Source organism: Myodes glareolus, chromosome 18 (genome assembly GCF_982192425.1).
Source record: "Myodes glareolus chromosome 18, mMyoGla1.1, whole genome shotgun sequence".
Lineage (NCBI taxonomy): Eukaryota > Metazoa > Chordata > Mammalia > Rodentia > Cricetidae > Myodes > Myodes glareolus.
Window position 1 is genome coordinate 15,580,091 of NC_142043.1, and position 18,251 is coordinate 15,598,341.

The 18,251-nt window shown below is 43.2% G+C and overlaps 1 protein-coding gene across 1 annotated transcript in view; it reads left to right on the top strand.

The window, feature by feature from the left end:
* The window catches only part of Opn5 (opsin 5), a 49,790-nt gene that overhangs the window by 20,243 nt on the left and 11,296 nt on the right, over positions 1-18,251 (top strand). The window contains 6 exon segments of the mRNA XM_087897880.1: positions 137-184; positions 6,271-6,512; positions 9,563-9,620; positions 10,021-10,097; positions 17,215-17,297; positions 17,472-17,476. Coding sequence (XP_087754006.1) covers positions 137-184; positions 6,271-6,512; positions 9,563-9,620; positions 10,021-10,097; positions 17,215-17,297; positions 17,472-17,476 — 513 coding nt within the window.

Below are 18,251 nucleotides of genomic sequence, written 5' to 3' on the forward strand. Positions count from 1 at the left end.
ATTTGAATCCTGTTCTGAGAAATCATCAACGTTTTTAATTGTTTTGGAGGAGCAGGCGTGAGAGCCTTGTATGTGACTCAAAAGTGCAGAAAAAGCCAAGAGCTATCCTGTCACCTGCCACCCTCATGTGTATCAGGGTGTGGTAAGGGCAGACCCAGGGCCAGAGTCCTCCTCACCCAAGGCGGTGTTCTAATCAGAACCACTCGGTGGCTGGAGCCTGAGTGCTTCCCCTTCCTGAGTCTCAGGGCCAGGTTCCGGCCCAGATCTACACCTTTTGGTAAAAGTTCTGCTCCACTCAGCAGAACCCAGTGCTGTAACCTACAACCCAGACTCCGGGCTGACCCACCTCGGGCAAACCATTCAATGCGCAAGACCTTAGCTTTTCTCATCTGTGTATGGGTGTGGGACAGAGAGGGGAGGACCAGAAAGTCAAATGACATCATCATTGACTTCAAAACTCTGAGATTCTGCCCATCCGGTTATACACGTTGGCTCATTTCAAGGCCTGTTGCGGTTGGTGACAAAAGTGTTACTAGTTGGTCCTGTAGCTATTTGTCTTCCCGTCGGCAACAGTGTCCAATCTAAGGACCTTGGCTCACCTATAATGACCACATCTCCACCATGTCCCTCCCTCTGTTGATCAGGCCCTTACAAACTATCTTGCATTCATTAGGTCAGGCCACGGCTTAGTCTGGGGACATCACCTTCAGTTTTAGACTTAAACTCCCTAACACAGATGGGCAAGAGGAGGAGTGACCTAATTTGTCTCCTCTCTTTCAGTCTTGGGTTTTGCTTGTTTTTAGAGTAGCGGTATTTTTAAGGTTTGAAAAAAATTGCAGCTGGAATGTGTGGATTTTTTTTTTTTTGCATGAGCTCATATTTTCTGCTTGGATCGCAGCCAGGGCTAACAGATGGCAGGCACCCCAAAGACTCCAGAGAAGTTTCTTTGCAAGTTTGTGGAAGAGGGTGTGAGACAGTTGACCTCAGTTGTCTCTCTGTGGGTAAACAAAGGGAGCTCAAAGCAGACCTGGTAGGTTGTTGGATGACCTGAGCCCCTAGAAGGTGGCCTGAGAACACAGGCATCCTTGCTCTTGGTTTATACATGTGATAGGGAACTGAGGTACAAAAGCTATGTCAGCAGTCAGGGTCCCCACCTTTCTATTCATTCCCCCCTTTCCCTTCATCTTCCCTCTCTACTTTTTACTTTTTTTTCCATCAAGAATATAGTCTATAGTATAGGCTGGACTGGAACTCATTCTGAAACCAATATTGGCCTTGAACTCATGGTCATCCTCCTGCCTCTGCCTCCTGAGTGCTAGCATGCCTCCATACTGGCTTTTTACTCTTCTGCATTTTGGTAATATCACTTAGTGACAGGCGTACTCACACATGGGAGGCAGCTGTCCCAGAAATGGCATTACTATCTTTTAATCTAATTTTAATCTCATTTTCATTGGTTGTGAGCAGATCTATGTACTTGCTAGTATATCTATGATAATATATCTTGGTCTTTTCATCCATCCCATACATAGGTCAATCACACAGTGTCCTGCAGTGGGCAGAAGCCTCTACTACCCTTCCCTTGGCATACTGATTTCACCCAGCCACCAAACTCGCATTACTATCCCTTTCTTGGTGATGTAACTCAAACATGGATGGAGGGTTCACTCTGTCTCCTTGCCCTCCTTCATGCTTTTCCTTTCCCATCAATCCTATGGCCTCTGCCCATCGATTTCATTATTCAGTGAAGTGTGCAACTGAAGCCTGACTCAGATCTGGGCAGAGGAGCTTGGTGGGAGGAACTGGACTCCTGAAATGGCTGTGCATAGGGCAGCAGAGTTTCGTTCTTTTGAGAGACAGTGGGGCTAAACTAGAATTGGGACCATGGAGAGACACAGTATCTCACAGCCAAAGACGCCACATCCTTCTACCATGTCCCTCACACTGAGAGGAGGGAGCCGGACTCCTTGGAACGGTCGCCTGCTCTGATGATTCAGAGTCAAGGACAGCTTCAAACATTTAAGCTCAGCCCCATCACCTCTTGACAATGCTAACTAGCTAGTTAACTCAGTGGAACTGAACACATGTGGGCAAGGTTCCTTTGTAATACTTCCTGCCGCCCTGAACCAGAGCTGGGGAATACTGGCATCCTTGGGTCTTTTGCAGCAAGACTTATTTAAAATGAACTGAGCTGCAGATGTGTGATTCTTTTGTACAAGCTAAACATGAATTCTGTGAATTGCCTCCCACAAAACTGTCTAATTTAAGAACCAGAGCTTTTAGTGCTTTGTCAGTGAACCAAGAAATAGCGATGGGGATGAAGTCATTAAAAAATAAACAGCCTAGGAAGGGCGACGGGTGTTGGGGACACCTGGGGAGTGAATGTCTGGAAACTGAAGCCAGATTGAGTTGGGAAAAATAAGGAATGAACTCAGGAAAAGTTGAAGCCCAGTCCAACCTCTGGGAAAATGTCAGAAAGTGCGTGACAGAAGCTTAAACATTAATTTTGTTTATCCCCCTTTGGTGTGTTTTTGTGAGCGCCCATGTTTGTCACATTGCATGGATGTCAAAAGACAGCTTTCAGGAATGGCTTCTTTCCTTCTCCCACTTGAGTTCCTGGGACCAAACCCAGGTTGTCTGGCTCGGTGGCAGGCACCTTTACTCTGGGACTTATTTCGCTGGCTCAGATTTACTACCTGAATGATTGACATTCTGTGCAATATAATCTAGAATGAGGCCAAAGGAAACGGATGTGCCTGGCTTTGACTTTTCATCCACGCACACATGCCTTTTTCTCCACACCTCTCACCCTTCCCTCTTCTTTTTGTTTTAGAATTCTATTGGTTGTGTTTTATTCTGAAGCCAGAAGCTCCACAGTACTTAATTGACTGTGTTAACAAAACAAAACAACACAGTGTATCCAAGTCTTCTGCATCTTTTAAGAAAAGAAAACAGCACGAATTTATAAACCTTCCCTGTTCCTATTGAATTCCCATAAAAGTAGAAAATAGTATGGGATTTGTGCTAACCTATTTTTTGTCAATGGCTTTGGCAGTGGAACAGACAATGGCTTTCAAGATGGCATAAGATCATCCTATGACTCACCCTAGAATCAAAGATGGGGCTTTATAGCTGCTAACACAAGCTTTATTTTTGTAGCTAGTGTTTATTTGGGAATTTAGGAGAAAAGGGGCCTAACTGGGCACCTTGGGGCATCCTCTCTTTAGAAACAAAAGTCACACTAAACCAAAGAGAAAGGACTTCTGGGTAAGTTTCTTTGGGATGATGGAAAAGCAAGCTCAGAGAGAGAAAGAGAGAGAGAGAGAGAGAGAGAGAGAGAGAGAGAGAGAGAGAGAGAGAGAGAGAGGGTGTGTGCTTAGTCAGACTGAGTTATAAGTGCTGGGCATGGAAGAGAAAAAAATCTAGCTTAAGAGGTTGAAGCATGGTTGCAGGGCCTTCGACCGAGTCCTGGTTCCTTTGGTTCATCTATAGAGGATTCTCGTTCTCTGTAGAATGGACCAAACTGGGCATTGCTGAGGAGTTTCTTGCCTGCCATTAGTGTTGAAGATAAGTTTTGAAATTTCTTTTTTGAAGATTTATTATTTTTAAATCATGTGTATGTGTGTATATCTGTGTGTGGATATGTGCAGGTGAGCACAGGCACCCCCCGCGGCCACAGGAGGCACTGAATTCTCTGGAGCTGGACTGACAAGTGGTTTGACAAGTGGTTGTGAGGGCTGGGAACTGAACTTGAGTTCTTTGAAAGTACAGGCTGCTCTCTTTAACCCGTGATCCTGTCTCTGTCTCTTGAGCCTCCTGAGCCTTGAAATTCTTGAGTGAAATATTCTAAATTCTGCAACCCCAGAATTTAGAATGTATTTTCCAATCTCTCTCTCCTCTCTCCCTCTCTCCCTCTGTCCCTCTGTCCCTCTGTCCCTCTGTCCCTCTGTCCCTCTCTCCCTCTCTCTCTCTCTCTCTCTCTCTCTCTCTCTCTCTGTGTGTGTGTGTGTGTGTGTGTGTGTGTGTGTTTCTGAAGATGGAGATGGAGCACATGCTAAACAAGCCTCCTATCCCTAAACTCAGCCTCATGCTTTGTTCTTACATGTCTCGCAAAGGTGGGTTTCCATGGCAACGCAGCTCACACCCATGCTGCTCTTTAGGTCACAGACAGACAAGTTTTGGACCATTCCCCGTGTATAACAGTTTATGCTTCTACTAATTCATATAGAACTGCACACGCATATGTGTGTGCTCATACAAGACCACACACACACACACACACACACACACACACACACACACACACAAGCTTTATTGCGGAAAAATAGCCTCCAGCTGTGCCACTTAACAAAAGAGCATCTATAGATAATTTAACATGTTTGTACAACATGCTGGGTCTCACACCTCTTCATGGCACATTATGATCAGGATATCTGGAGCAGCTGGTATCCTTTTAAGCCAAATGATGGAAGGATGATGCAACGGGACCTTCTTACCTTTTCCCAAGATGTGAGGAAACTCAGGAGTGAAAGTGGGGATCACTAGACCTCCCATTCCTGTCTCTGTCGCCAGTGGGTTTAGTACTCCTGTTAGTCAGGTTTGAGGGGTGTGCTACCTGTTGCGTCAACTTCACGAAACCGGGAGGGAGAGAGATGCCGAGAATTCTAAAGCTGAGGATACAGCAAGAAAACTCAAATGAATGCAGATCGACGAAAGGGAAAGCGCGCTAAAGTGCGGATGGAGGTCCAGCTTCATTACTTACCACACTGGAAGAACAACAGCGCAAGGACATTCAGAAGTTTGCTATGCTCTCTTTTACGTAGGTCCTGAAATAGGCCACTTAAAATAAAAAACCGACCCTGGACTTCATTTCCTAGGGTTAGTATTCTCACTGAAAACCTTTTTATTTCCTGTTTGGACATTTGTTTAAACAAATCTGGTAAGAGTGGAAATTCTAGGTGGGCAGGGATGTGTCTGCTTATTCTTCCTGTGTCCTGTACAGGAAACACAGACTCTCAATACTGCCGCTTGTTGGCTGAGTGGATAGGGGTCTGTATATTCGCTGTTTTCTCCAGGCAATTTCTTCCTTTGGGCTAATCTTCCATGTTTCTGTTCATAAACCTCTGAAAGCTACAGAGCACATGGTGGTAAGAGAGAACTCATAATACGTTTTTACAAAACCCTGAACACACGTCTATTCTCTCTGCTCCCGGCCTCACCTCCCTGAACAGCTTTTCCACATCTCTGTGGCTCTCTCATTTGTACATGGACAGACTCCACTCATACATGGGGTGCCTTACCCGCAGCTTCTCTTGCTACTGTCCCTTCACCTTGCTCAAGGGCAGGGGCTCTGCAACATACTTCATGAAGCTCTTTTTCCACTAAGAAACAAACTTGTTCTCCTCTGTGCTGACACCAAAACCATATCCAGCCATGTTCTGCTATTATTTATACTCTAGAAGATCACTCAGGAACTGGGGCATGTTAAGGGTCTTGTCCAAAGCGTTTGCTAAAACTGTTGGCTCCCCCGAACTAAGATACCTGTTAGGATCAGCAGCTGTAGGGTACCAGTTAGGGCTACACCTAAAGGGACTGAGTTTGGCAAGGTGAAAACTTGTGAGGGTGTTTTAAACTGCATTTCCAATTATTCTGTGGCCTGGAAATTGAGAGGTTATTTTAATTTCATGAGAGAAAATCACTTTCCATGTTCCTTTGGCTGAAGCTCCGCAACCACTTTTTTATCTGGGAAATTTCTGTGATCCAAGCCTCTAACTTGTGAAAAACTTGAACCAGAAGAATCAACATTTAGTGAAAATCTCGGAAGAAAGTGCACATTAGAATTTCAAACTAGGACAGCACTTCTCACTTTCCCAAGGCCAATGGAGATGATTTAAGAGTTCATAAAGATGAACTTATTTTCTGTCAGGTCTGCAGGAGAATGTTGGTTGAGAACTTTAGCAAGCTCAGGAGAACTGGTATCATTTTATTGTGATCTCTTGCCCCAATGTGGGCAGAATCTGACATTATTACAGGGTTATATTTTGGGTCTTTGGGGGCATTGGAATTCTAAAGTGGAGAGTGGACAGGATGTGGCAAATGGAATAAGGATTGTGTCAAATTCTCAGAAATCAATGAATCGCAATCTCTGTGAGGAAAAGGGACCTTTTTTGGGGGGGGGATGAAGGACTTACCCCTCCTTCACGCCTGCCACACACTTTGGATTGTTCATGAATTCTCTGACCCCACTGTCTCTCATTTTCCCTGTGTCAGGTGGCAATGCTGATTTGTGCTGGCTTCCTGATTGCCTGGATTCCCTATGCAGTGGTCTCTGTGTGGTCTGCTTTTGGAAGGCCGGACTCCATTCCCATACAGCTCTCCGTGGTGCCCACCCTCCTTGCCAAATCTGCAGCGATGTACAATCCGATCATCTACCAGGTCATCGATTACAGATTTGCCTGCTGCCAGACCGGTGGTTTGAGAGCAACGAAGAAGAAGTCTTTGAAAGACTTTAGGTAACATTTAGAAGCTGGAAATGAATTATATTATCTTTGTCTTAAAAAGCTGTGGCAGTTTAAGCTGACACTTGGGTTGGAGCTGAGTTCCCGAGGAGCTGGATTAGGAGGATTTTGTTTTCTGTTCATCAAAATTTCTGAACCCAAGTCATCAGATGCGTATGGGCTGGGTGGCAGACAGGTGTCAAGAGGCATTCTAGTTTTTGATCCTGTGCATTTTGGAGTAATCACTGCATCAATGATTGTGAACTTCCTTTGGAGGGGATTAAATCCATATCAGTCCAGGAGCATTCTATGTGACATTGATCCAACCATAAATACCTGTGAAAGATTACTGGCCACTGTTGTTTGGGGGCATCAGCCCTCTTAGCTAAAATCAAAGGCCTGAGGCAGAAGTGTGGGAGAAGCTTGATAGATAACCCATTCCCCTCTCTTTGTTTTCTCCGCCAGGTTCTTTTGGGTATGTTCTATTCTTTCTCTGTGTCACATGAAGAAATGGGTTCAAGTAAGGTTAAGGCTTGGAAGCCATTCGCTTTTACATAGGCAGCAGGGTAGGGATTGTCACTTAAATATTGGTCTTTTTCATCTATGTTGTTTCTGCTGCACAGAGTACAAGAGACCTTCAAAATCCACAACTACCTTCCCTAAAGGTCCAATATTGAGTGAGTAAAGAGCTAGGATTGTGGGGGAGGGGTGGTCTCCTGTGTCTATGCAGAGCCTGTCTTTGAGTAAAAAGTGGAAAATGCATATCAAGTCTAGACTGAGGAAGTAGGGAAGATTCCAGAGTCTCTGATCCTCTTGAGTTATTACCAGGGGACAGGTATTCTTCAACACTTCTTCCCTTTTAATAAGGGGTTTTAGAAATAGATCACCAGGAAGGCATGGAATTTTGCCTTCTGATACTGTGCTTTACCACACTACTGCTCTTTTGAATTTTAATTTGTTTTTACCCTATGAGTACATGATCAAATAAAAGAATCATAAAATTTATAAATTAATGATAATATTGCCATTGTTGCTCTTCCAAAGGGACCAGATCTACAATTTGAAATGGAAACTTAGTCCTTAAGACAGTAGCTTTCAATAGTCCAACTTCTGAGGGGCACATTAGTTGCTTAAAGCCGAAGACTGGGATGAGCTGACAACAGGAAGTTGCAGTGATTGAGCAAAAGGGAGTATGGGAAAGGCCTGTGTGGGTGGCCTGTCAGAGTGTTGATAGTTGATGTCTTCTCTTTGGAAAAGAATGGTTAACTCCAAATGCTAACATCCATATCTTTAGGAAGTAATAAAGCTTTGTCCTTACCAACAATTGATTCTTTATTGTGAATGCAGGTAGAGAGAATACTTTTCACAGAGAATTTTGGGAGAAAGTAGCGGGACACTTCTTTCTTCAAAAACGACATGACAGAGGTGACTGGAAGCACTTCTCACCTAGTTCAGAAGTTTGCCTTGGACTGTGATTTGCACATGTACTCACAAGTGGGAGCAGCACATAAATATTCAACACTAAGCAAGGGAAAGAGGGACAGAAAGTGACTTTGGGGCATGAGCCTTTAGAAAACTCAGTCAGGCAAGAGGCAACTTGGTTTAGTTGTCCTCATTAAACATTTATGCAGAATGTAGCGACTGCTTTTCTGAAGAGGACTGGAAGTGTTTTATTTTCTTGACATTCCTGCTTCCAGCAGTGGATTCCACAGGCTGGAGCGCCTTCTGGGAAGCCATTTTGCGAGAGGTGTTGAACTGTGGGTTTTAGAAGTGTCTGCTCCAGAGGATCACAGAAGGGTGGAAGGCAACCCTCAGAGTTTCTCTTTTCAATAGAGAGAATAAAGCAGTTCTTGTTTATCTTTGCTGTTGTTAGGAGGCGAACTGCTCCCAGGGTGACGTGAAGTGATTTCGTGGTTCAGACCAAGTCAGTGAACTGAAATGGGATTAGCAGATGATATTTTTGCTCCTTCTGCTTCTGAGATCTGAAATGCGTTTTGCTTTGAGGAAGGAAAAATTGAATTTCAACAGAAAAGCTACTGTGTAGAATATGAGCTCGGGAAAAGAAATTTTGAGTTAATTTTAACAGTCCTAGAAAAGTAACGCTGAACTTTCCACAGCCAACTTCCCTGAAGTTTGGCAGAAGGTAATGAGCCACTCAGCGAACAAAAAAGACCCCAGAATTCCAAACATAGAGAAGATTCCAGTTTGAAACGGCACTGCAGTCCTCGCTTGCCTGCTGAGACAGAGTCTCTTGTGGCTGGCTGGGTGACTGTTACCTCAGAACTCTGAGAACTCCACCAGCAGAGATCGGCCCAGGCTGGGCCAGAGTTTCAGCCATCTGCCTGGATGACTCTCCCAGGTGATTCTCATCACAGCCATCTTTGAAAGCTGATGAAGGAGAGGCAGAGAAAAAAATACCGGCAATGGCAGGTTACAGTTCTTTGCCTCAGCCTCCGTGGAGGCCTCCGTGGTTGTTTTTGGTTGATGATAGTGGAGGAGACTTCAGTCTCTTGGATAGAAAGCAACAGACTCAGTGGGCTATGCTGTAAAGGACAGAGGCATTTCACGTTTCTACACTTTAGCCCAAGGGCAGCCAATACCCCAAATTCTGGGATGGCTCTTACCCTTCAGGTCTTCCTGACTGCCCGAGTTTACAGGCTGCCTCTGCAGATTCAAATGAATGAGCGTGATGAATCACTGCTTTCACAACATAATTTGTGCAAAGCAACGCTCTGGATGTAGAAAGCTTTGCTCAAGAGATTTCTTTTTCATTTCGAATATTCTGGAGAATATTCTTCTCGTTGAAAGAAGAATTTTCTTCTCATTGAAGCTGAAATTTTAAGTACATAGTTTTTCACAAGTTTTTGTTTTTTTTCTACCACTTGATACAGTTTTTTTTAACTTTTAAAAATTTTATAGATGTGTACAATATATCTAGAGATCGTCTATGCTCTACTTCACCAGGCTTCTCTGAACAGGTAGTGATGTAGTTCAGTTGATGTGATAGCATTAGTGTGTGGATGTATGCCTCTGTAAGCATTTTCTTGTCTCTTCTCTGTTTCTAGGCTGCACACTGTAACCGCAGCCCGGAAGTCTTCTGCAGTGCTGGAGATCCATCAAGAGGTATGAAGACGGACACAGCATCACTCGTGGACACACTATTCACACGCTTGCCTTTTCACTGGTCTTAACATTCAGTCGTGGCTCCACTCTTGTCTTTATACTATATTTTTATATTTTGTATATTTCCCCTTTTTCTTGAAGCCAGGGTTTGTTGGGAAACTGCAAATGGAAACTAGGCTAGGACTTCCTGAGCACTAGGAAAGAAACCCCTGATACTCTCTCTTCTTTATGCCAAACCTATCCCATGCTAAATAGGATTTGCCTAAGATATTAAGAAAAAAAAGTGTTTACAAGTTTTATTCACTAGGGTATTGTTTTACTTACGCCACCATGACATCTTCTTTATCATTGTCATCATTAATCACCATCATCATCTTTTTCTTCATCATCATTTTTTTAGTGTAGGACTATGGATGCTGTTCCTGGGGTTCTCCTAGGCAGCAGATCACCGGGACAGTGTGGGGCCATGGTTACTTGGTAGGAACTAGATTCTGACAGTTCTTCTCTGCTGGCTGAGGGTCGAACTCTGTGCCGGGAATAATGGGAAGGAGTCCTCAAGGGAAATCAGCTTTGTCTGAAAACCCTGAACGGTTTCTTGTATCTCTGAATTTGAATACAACAATAATCCCTGCTGATAGCACTTTCATTCTCCTGGGTTTTCATTAGGTTCTTGCTAATTCTATGCCGTGAGTAGGGCATCAGTACCTAAGGAAGAGATTTAGTGTCAGTATTGTTTGAAAATGCTGTTTCTTGTCTTTACTTGCTCTTTGTGACCTTGGATCTTTTTTATTTTTGTTCATTGTATCTCCACAAGCACGCTTTTAAGCCCAAGAATGAATAAGAAGGAAGGATTCTAAAACCAAGTTGTGTTCTTTAAATCTAAGGTGAAGAATAAGACATGCAAATGCTGGGTCCAGATAGGCATTTCATCAGTGCCCATTGGATTTTCTCTCCTTGCCTAGGAAAGATCCAGACAGGTATCCTCCATGCTTCTGCATTCTGTCTACCTCCAAGCCTTCTATGAACATAGCCTTGTTCATTCACCATTCTTCTGATAACCACTAGGCAGAAAAACAAGAAGCGAGTGGCTTCTCCCTTGCACTGGTGATCTATTTACCCCTTGCTTATGAAGGTTTATAGAGTACCAGCCATTCCCTCAAGGCTCAGTCTTTTGTGCATGATAACTTCAGCTTCTCTGTGTCTATTTTCCTTGAGGACTGCAGGAAGAATGCAGGAGGAATGCAGGAAGAATGCAGGAGGAATGGTGTTGGCTTAAGATAAGTGTTAAGTAGATGCAACAAAAAGAGCTGTGTGATTAAAGTAAAAGTAAGAATCTCTCTCTGGGACTCAGGGCTACTAAGTCAGGATTGAGCAAGGATCCAATTGTCATTAAAAGGGAGAGGCAAGCTCATAGGCAGATGTGTAACTATAGATACGTGAGAGCGAGGAACCCAGATGGAGTGGGCAATGTGTTTAGAGCCCAGACCCAGTCTGCCTGGGTTTGCACTCTAACCCTGTGCCTTCGGAGAAAGGAAACAATCGTTTCAAAGGGTCGGTGTGAGGCACAGATGAGAGAAGGAGAAGAAACCGTTCAGCACCCCATCTGTTAGTGAGCACACACTCCTAACACAAGGAGGCGTTTCTCTTACTGTGTTAGTGGTGCTCAGTGGAGAAGTGGTCAGAAACTGTTCTGCACAAGCCGAGTGGGAAGTCGTGATGTTTGTACTGTCCAGAACTACCAGTCTAGAGGTATTGCGGAAGGCGGATTACTTAGTGCGGATGGCGGGTCATGGTTGGACATTTTCCCATTTACTAGGGACTTTGTAAAGAAGTGAAAATTCATGAGATTCTGGATGAAGTGATGACAATGGCCATGGAAATGCAAACATAGCTCTCAAGTGTCTCAAGAAGTAGGGGTCCTTGGCAGTTGATGGCATGGTGCTGAAAGAGTTAAGACTGACTGTGGGAAATTTGCTTGCGGGGGTGGGGTGGGGTGGGGGGCGCTGGGTGGATAAAGAAAAAGTGCTGTTTTCAAAAGGTCTGCAAGGATTAAGGTCAAGGAGGTGTTCTGAGGAGGTGATTTTAGATGAGGGGGAGCGAGAGACTGCGGAGGTGAGTCCGCTCACAGTAATGTAACCTAACAGCGAAAGCTCTGCAGGAGTGTCCAGACATAGAGTGCATACTCTCACTTAGTAACTAACTAAACCGTGGAATTGAAAAAGCATGTCCCAAAAAGGGTGAGCATAGTGAGGAGGGAAACAGAGTTTAAATATTAGGAGCTTTGGGGAAAGAATCTAGCATTCATTTTTTTATACCAATATGAAATACATGATTCCAATCCTCTGTGCCCTGCATCCATAAGCTTCTGTGATACCCTGGGAGCTGGAAGGACCTAGAATTATTACAGTATTGGTTGAGAAAAAGAGGCGATCCTTGGGGTAGAATGCGTGAAGAAACGGGTTACTGAGGGTTGGCTGCATATGCCGGGCTCTCAGGGAAGGCTTCTTCAATTGGTGTTGCTTGTCCCAGGGCTCACAGTGGTTTAGGGAAACAAACTTTGTGCAGTTACCAAACGCTTCCTCAGTTTTCCGTTCCGGCTGCATTTTGGGCTGCTAGTGTGTGTGCCTGTGTGTTACTAACATCCAAATCTTTGAACAGACTGTTTGTGTTGTTTGAACTCTGAGTAACTGGCTCAGTGCCTGCCCTTTGAAGGGTACTTGGAAGTAAAATGATTGGAATCAAATGGGCAACTCTCAGGCTATGTTTTGAGGGAGACCTAGGGACATGGAGTAGAATGTTAAAAGGAGAATGTGAAATCCTAGATATCTGGTTTATCCATTATCTCTATTATTGCTAGTGTTATCATTAGTGATTCTTACTAAATATCCATGAGTGATTTTGATTTACCTCACACCTCCTTTGTGTCGGAACTAAAGGCCTGTGTCACCATGGCCAGCCAGTCCTAAATTGCCTTCTTTCTATGGGCAGCCATTTAAATGTACTTCATTACAAAAAAAAAAAAAAAAAGGAATGGACAAATAAATCTATGCAAAGAGATTGAGAGCTTAAATGCCCTATGAACTTGAAAATTTGATTTTCAAAAATCATGGTAAATTCCAAAAAACATTTTAATGAGTTTCAGGGGAAAGCAGAAGGAATGTGTTTTATAGTAAAACTCTATTTAATCATTCAAATGCAGTTTTCTTAAGATTCAAACGTTAAACTTATTTGCAACTTGCTTGGTAACTACAATACTTGGTTCCATTTAATTTTTCCTTAAAAAGCATGCTCTTTGAAAATCTATAGCACTGCGAACCAGGTTATCAACAGCAATATTTCTGTGAAACCAGAGCAAATGAGGAGAAAAGACAGAGTCGAGGAGCATGAGGGAGGAAAGCCAGCAGCAAGTGCTGCTTCGTATCTGGAAGGGCTAGGAGGTGCCAGCATGATGGTAGGTCTTATACACTTCAGAATACCAGACGGCAGCCACTGAAGGTACATAGGAGAAGGCTAGTGTGTAGTACTCACCAGCTTTGGCTTTATAATTGTATTTATAGTGATCGTGTCAGGTCCCATTGTACAAAGGGTCATCCCTCTTTACTTTTGATTAACGTGTATTCAGCGTGAGTATGAATGGAGCTCAGTCTGATATGCTAATACATATACACAACCATCAGTGAAAAATCTTGCCTCTCTTCATCTATTTCCTCTCCCTCCCCTAGTTGTCACTATTCTACATTCAGGCCCACTTTTCTTTTAACTTTCAAACATGAAAGATTATCTAAATTGTTCAACTCAATGTAACATACTTCACTTAGAGCTAGTTTGCTGTAAGTGATATAATATTTTCTTTATGACTAATTAATATTTAATGTGCACAGCGTACCACTTCCAATACATTGTCTTTTTCCGGTCATCTGTCTACAAGTACCTAGGCTGTTTCCACATTAGGAAATTGTAAATAGTTTGCATGCTTCTTGTGAAAATGTGGCAAAAGGCAAGATCTTTAAAAGTTATAGGGAATTCAGTAAGAAAACACCATCAAAAGCATATTCTTAGTACAAACAGCCTAAAATCTCAAATCTAAGTGTATTACTCAGAGAAAACCCTTGCTCACCACTGTGGCTGTTGTGAACTTGAATATTTTGATTTTTAAAGATTGTACAACCTTCAACATGTATATACACAGGTCGTGTTAATGAGTGGAATACATTTTTGAGATTATTCTACTGAATAGGTTTGAATCTTAAGTGACTTTTCTCAGTTACATTAAGTATCTGTTCCTTATCTCCGGTCTCCGCTGAACATGTCTCAAGCACACCATGAGATTTGCAGTAGACAGATGTATATCACATAAGACATAATTTGAGAAAAATCACTCCACATTCTACAAGGATTTCATTGCTTCTCTTTTGGTTTCAACGTTGGCTGACTCTACCTAGGTAAATGTCACATCCACTCATTCCTTCTAGTCAGAACCTTTTATTACACATTTGCAATAACAGTGAACTAAATATTTTGGAAAATATAGAAGAAGGGGAGTGTGTGTTTTCAATCTCCTAGGAATTGTGTGTCGACATCAGAAAATATTGCCAACCAACTTTTTAGATTCATATAGCATCCACCCCCCTCTCTCTCTGTCCATATTATTTATATCTATGTCATCTACCAAATGGCCACAACTGTCCTGGTTGCTAGATGGGGCCCTCTGGATGCCATCAGAGTTTGATGTTTGAACTTCATGAGTGAGTTTTCTTCCCCAGGATATAATAAAATGAGCCTCACCACATGATCTTGGATCCTGTGACTTATATATTTTTTCCTTGAGAACAGAGATAGAGCATAAGAAACAGAGCATAGAAATTCAGATAGCACAGGTTGGGAATCAACCTTATGTCATACCAAACATACACCACCCACCAGATGTGTGGGCAAATGGCCTTAGTTCTCCAAGTCCTCAGTTGTCAAAAGTCTTATATCATATAATTTGCTTTAAATTCATTAAAGTCTACAAGATTCTTAGTAATCTTTGGACTCCTTGAAAGGATAAAATCAACAGATGTGTCTAATGACTTTATTAGAAGAACTACTTAGTCAATCTGCATGAGGCTGACAGGAATAACCTGCACTCTTCCGAATGTGCCAGAAGAGTCTGGATTCTGTAGAGCTGGGCGATTCTCACTCTTCCTGAGAAGGTGAAACAGGACTCTATGGAAGCAGCCATTTGTAGTCCTTCCGCGGGGCATTACCAGTGTTAGATCTTAGACCAGAGAAGATGTTTCCTGTAAAAGCTGTGTTTGAGGTGCAGGAAGTGCATCTCTGGTGGCTTGGTCCATTCCAGTAAGAGTCTCCAGCAAGGATAAAGGAGCTGAACAGTCTTGCCTGGCCCGGATAGAACTGTGGTGAACTGTGTTCCGGTAACACATTGCTGAGTGGAGAACACAATTCCCTACCATAAGTGCCCATGCAGAGGAACAATCAGAAATATTATTTGACATTCAAGATATTCCAGAAATTCCCACTTACTTCTGCTTCTTATCTGGAGAGTGTGTTTAAAGCAGAGAGGAAACTGGGTCTGTGTTGTGTCTGTCAACTCAGGACTCAAGGGATTTGTGAGTTTTGTGCTAGCCTGGGCTTTTTAGTAAACATGAAACAGACAGACAAATGAAAAGCTTCCAAACAACAGAATATAGCTGCAGAGACTGGTTTTGGAAGGACCATGTAGCGATTTTTAACCTCCCAGTCTCTATGATATTGTGACTTAAATTTTTGTCAACGAAAATGTCGTCTGCATACCCAGGATTTGGGTGCTTCCTAAGAGCTGAATAAAAATGGAGAAACAGGATCAAATGATTGACTGATCCAGGATCTGTGACTTAATAAGACTACCTGGGTGCCCTGGAGTTGATTAAATTGATGACCCTCTTAAGAAGAGCATGGTTCTAAGACTTGTCGCACTGTGTGTGGTGACTATCAGAACTTACCTGAGCATCTCAGCTGTGCTAGAAGTGTTGCTGGATCCCAGGAACAAGTGTTCCGTAGGCAGAGCCCTTTCTCTAGTGTGCTTTATTAGGACAAAGGTGCAGCAGAGCATCAGGCATCTGGGGAGAACCTTTGTGAAGATCCTTGCAGAGGGCTATAGGCGGAGTCTAGTCACCTCCTCATGGAAGCAGGGAAGGCAGAGTGAGTTGCATGTGTGAGCATTTCTTCATACACAGTTGTGTTAATGGGGATTATCTACTGCTCCGAGCTCATTTCTTCAGAGAGGTTGTTTTTCTCCTTGATACCCAAAGTTACACTTTCCTTGTGTTTCCTACTTTGAAAGTGCCACTTGCTTCTAGCACCCTCCTGACCCACATACGCACACTCCCAAATGAACAAAACCTAACTTGCTGGAGAAAGTGCTAAGGATATGATCCTCCTGGGGAAAACATGAACCCGGTTTGCCAGGAGGCATGTGGGCTTTACCCAGACTGCCCAGAATTCGCTCTGGAGCTATGCGTTTTGACATTTAATGTGTGTAGAGACAAATCTATGTGACAACATAAGCTGGTGAAATATTTTGAAGTGTTAGGAGTGGAGAATAATGCTATCAAGGCAGCGAGTTACAGTTCACATTCCTAGAGTGGATTAGTTGACACCATTCTCTAAAAATCAACCAGGCCTGAGACTTGTACAAATACCTCCAAGGGCCTGGATTGCGGTCATTTGCTGCCGGTGAGGGATTGATAAACTAGCCAAAGGATAATCTAGCCTAGGTTTGAGCCTGAGTGTAAGGTGCTTGTGAGTTTGTTCTCTTAGGATGGGAAGGAATCAGGCACTCTCGCAAAGAGGATGCCTATTCAAACAAGGAAAGATTTTATTTCAAAACGAGCACACACCCTAGCCCTGTCTTTTAAGCTGTTTGCTGTTCCCAAAATATGGAGGGCCTGAACAAACCTAGAAGCCAGCAGTTGGCTCAGCCTGGGAACTAGACCAGAGAGGCACCTGTAGAAAAAGGACTGGCTCCTGGGAGTTCACGAGAAGAGCTACGGCAGCCAAAGCATAGATAAGCTGTTCAAATAGGGTAGGAGGTAGAGCAAGAAAGGAGGTGCATGCCAGCATCCGAGCACCAGCAGGCAAGAGTTTTCCTGTTCTGTTTGTTGTAGTGGCTGCCCTTGGTCAAGGCTTTGCTAATGAAGACAGGCATTAGAGGACCCAGAGTTGGTGACCATGTGGGCAGAGGAGGGCAACAACTTGTTCCAGAAAAAAAAAATCTGGAAAAAGTTAGCTTGCAAATGTTAATATACAAAGGTGGCAGGTATGGATTCTATAGATTTATTTTTAAAATACTTCTTTTTGCATCTCTCCCTGGATAATGTCTAGCAGTGGTTATTATAGCCATACTTTAGCAGGCACAGCATGAACCATGGGTGCAGCATCTGTCTACTGTCTCATGCTAGAGCACAGTAAGTTGCCTTTAAAGTCACATTGTTGCTGTATCTTGAGGGTCAGAAATACCTAAATAATTCTGAAGGCTGGGGACTTTCTTCTTTGCTGTCACAGTCAAGTGACAGGAGAGGGGAAAGAGGGGATGATGGAGTATATTCAGCAGTTCATCGTCTGGGTTTCATTTAACACGACTCCTAGTTAACACTTTATCAATCAATACAAGTAATTTTCAAGTAGAAGAAAATCGTCTTTACCAGCCAGGCTGCTGCTTCGGTGTCTTACAGAGAATTTTGGATTCACTTCTGAGGGGTAAAAAGGTTAAAATTATAGGTGATTCTGTGTTTTTCCAGATTCCCCACTGATTTTACAAATATAGATTAGAATTACGGGAAATAAGAGTTAGTGAGTCTCAGATGACAGCCTACGTTATACTGATTTCAGTGAGTACGCATGGTCATGGTGCAATCTCATTACGGTGGGGACACAATTAAAGGGTGGATAAAAGGTTGAAGCTCAGGGTGCTCACCAAGTAGAAAATTTCTCCAAGGAAAATATCAGCATCTCCCAGTTCATCACTTGTTGTGGCTGAGCATGTTGCAGAAGTCTGCAAACCATGGCCCTTGGGCCAAATCTGGCTCACTGCCTATTTTCAGATATGAAATTGTGTGGGCCCGCAAACATTCATTTTTACATTGTCCATAGATGCTTGTCCTTTTGAATAGTTGAGAGACAAGGTTTTTCACTCCTCAACTTTTATCTTAGGTTTTACAAAATCTGTACTTTGGTATTTTATATAAAATCTTTGCCAAAATCTTCTTTGCTGTCTTAAAAACCCAGGGGGACAGTCTTTGCTCTCCATCAGAAAACCAAGGCATAGAGAGGTGATGCGGTCTGCTCCTGGCAGAACTGGGTTTCCCCTTTCTCAGTCAGCCTGTCGCACCTGTGCTCTGTTCTATGGATGACAGATTTGCTCTGCATTTAGATTTCCTTCTTTCCTTTTGCTTGCTTTAAAATCTTCATCAGTAGCCCCGACAATAATTTCCTCTCCGTGTGATAGTTAAAAATGCACTGGAGAACTCAGTGAGCTTAATGAGCTGATTGACATTCCATTTAAGATCTGGTACACTGAGCTCTAACCCTTATAGGATAAGGAATCAGTGGTATGGGGCTGCAGTCACAGTTGAGAATGAATTCAGGCAG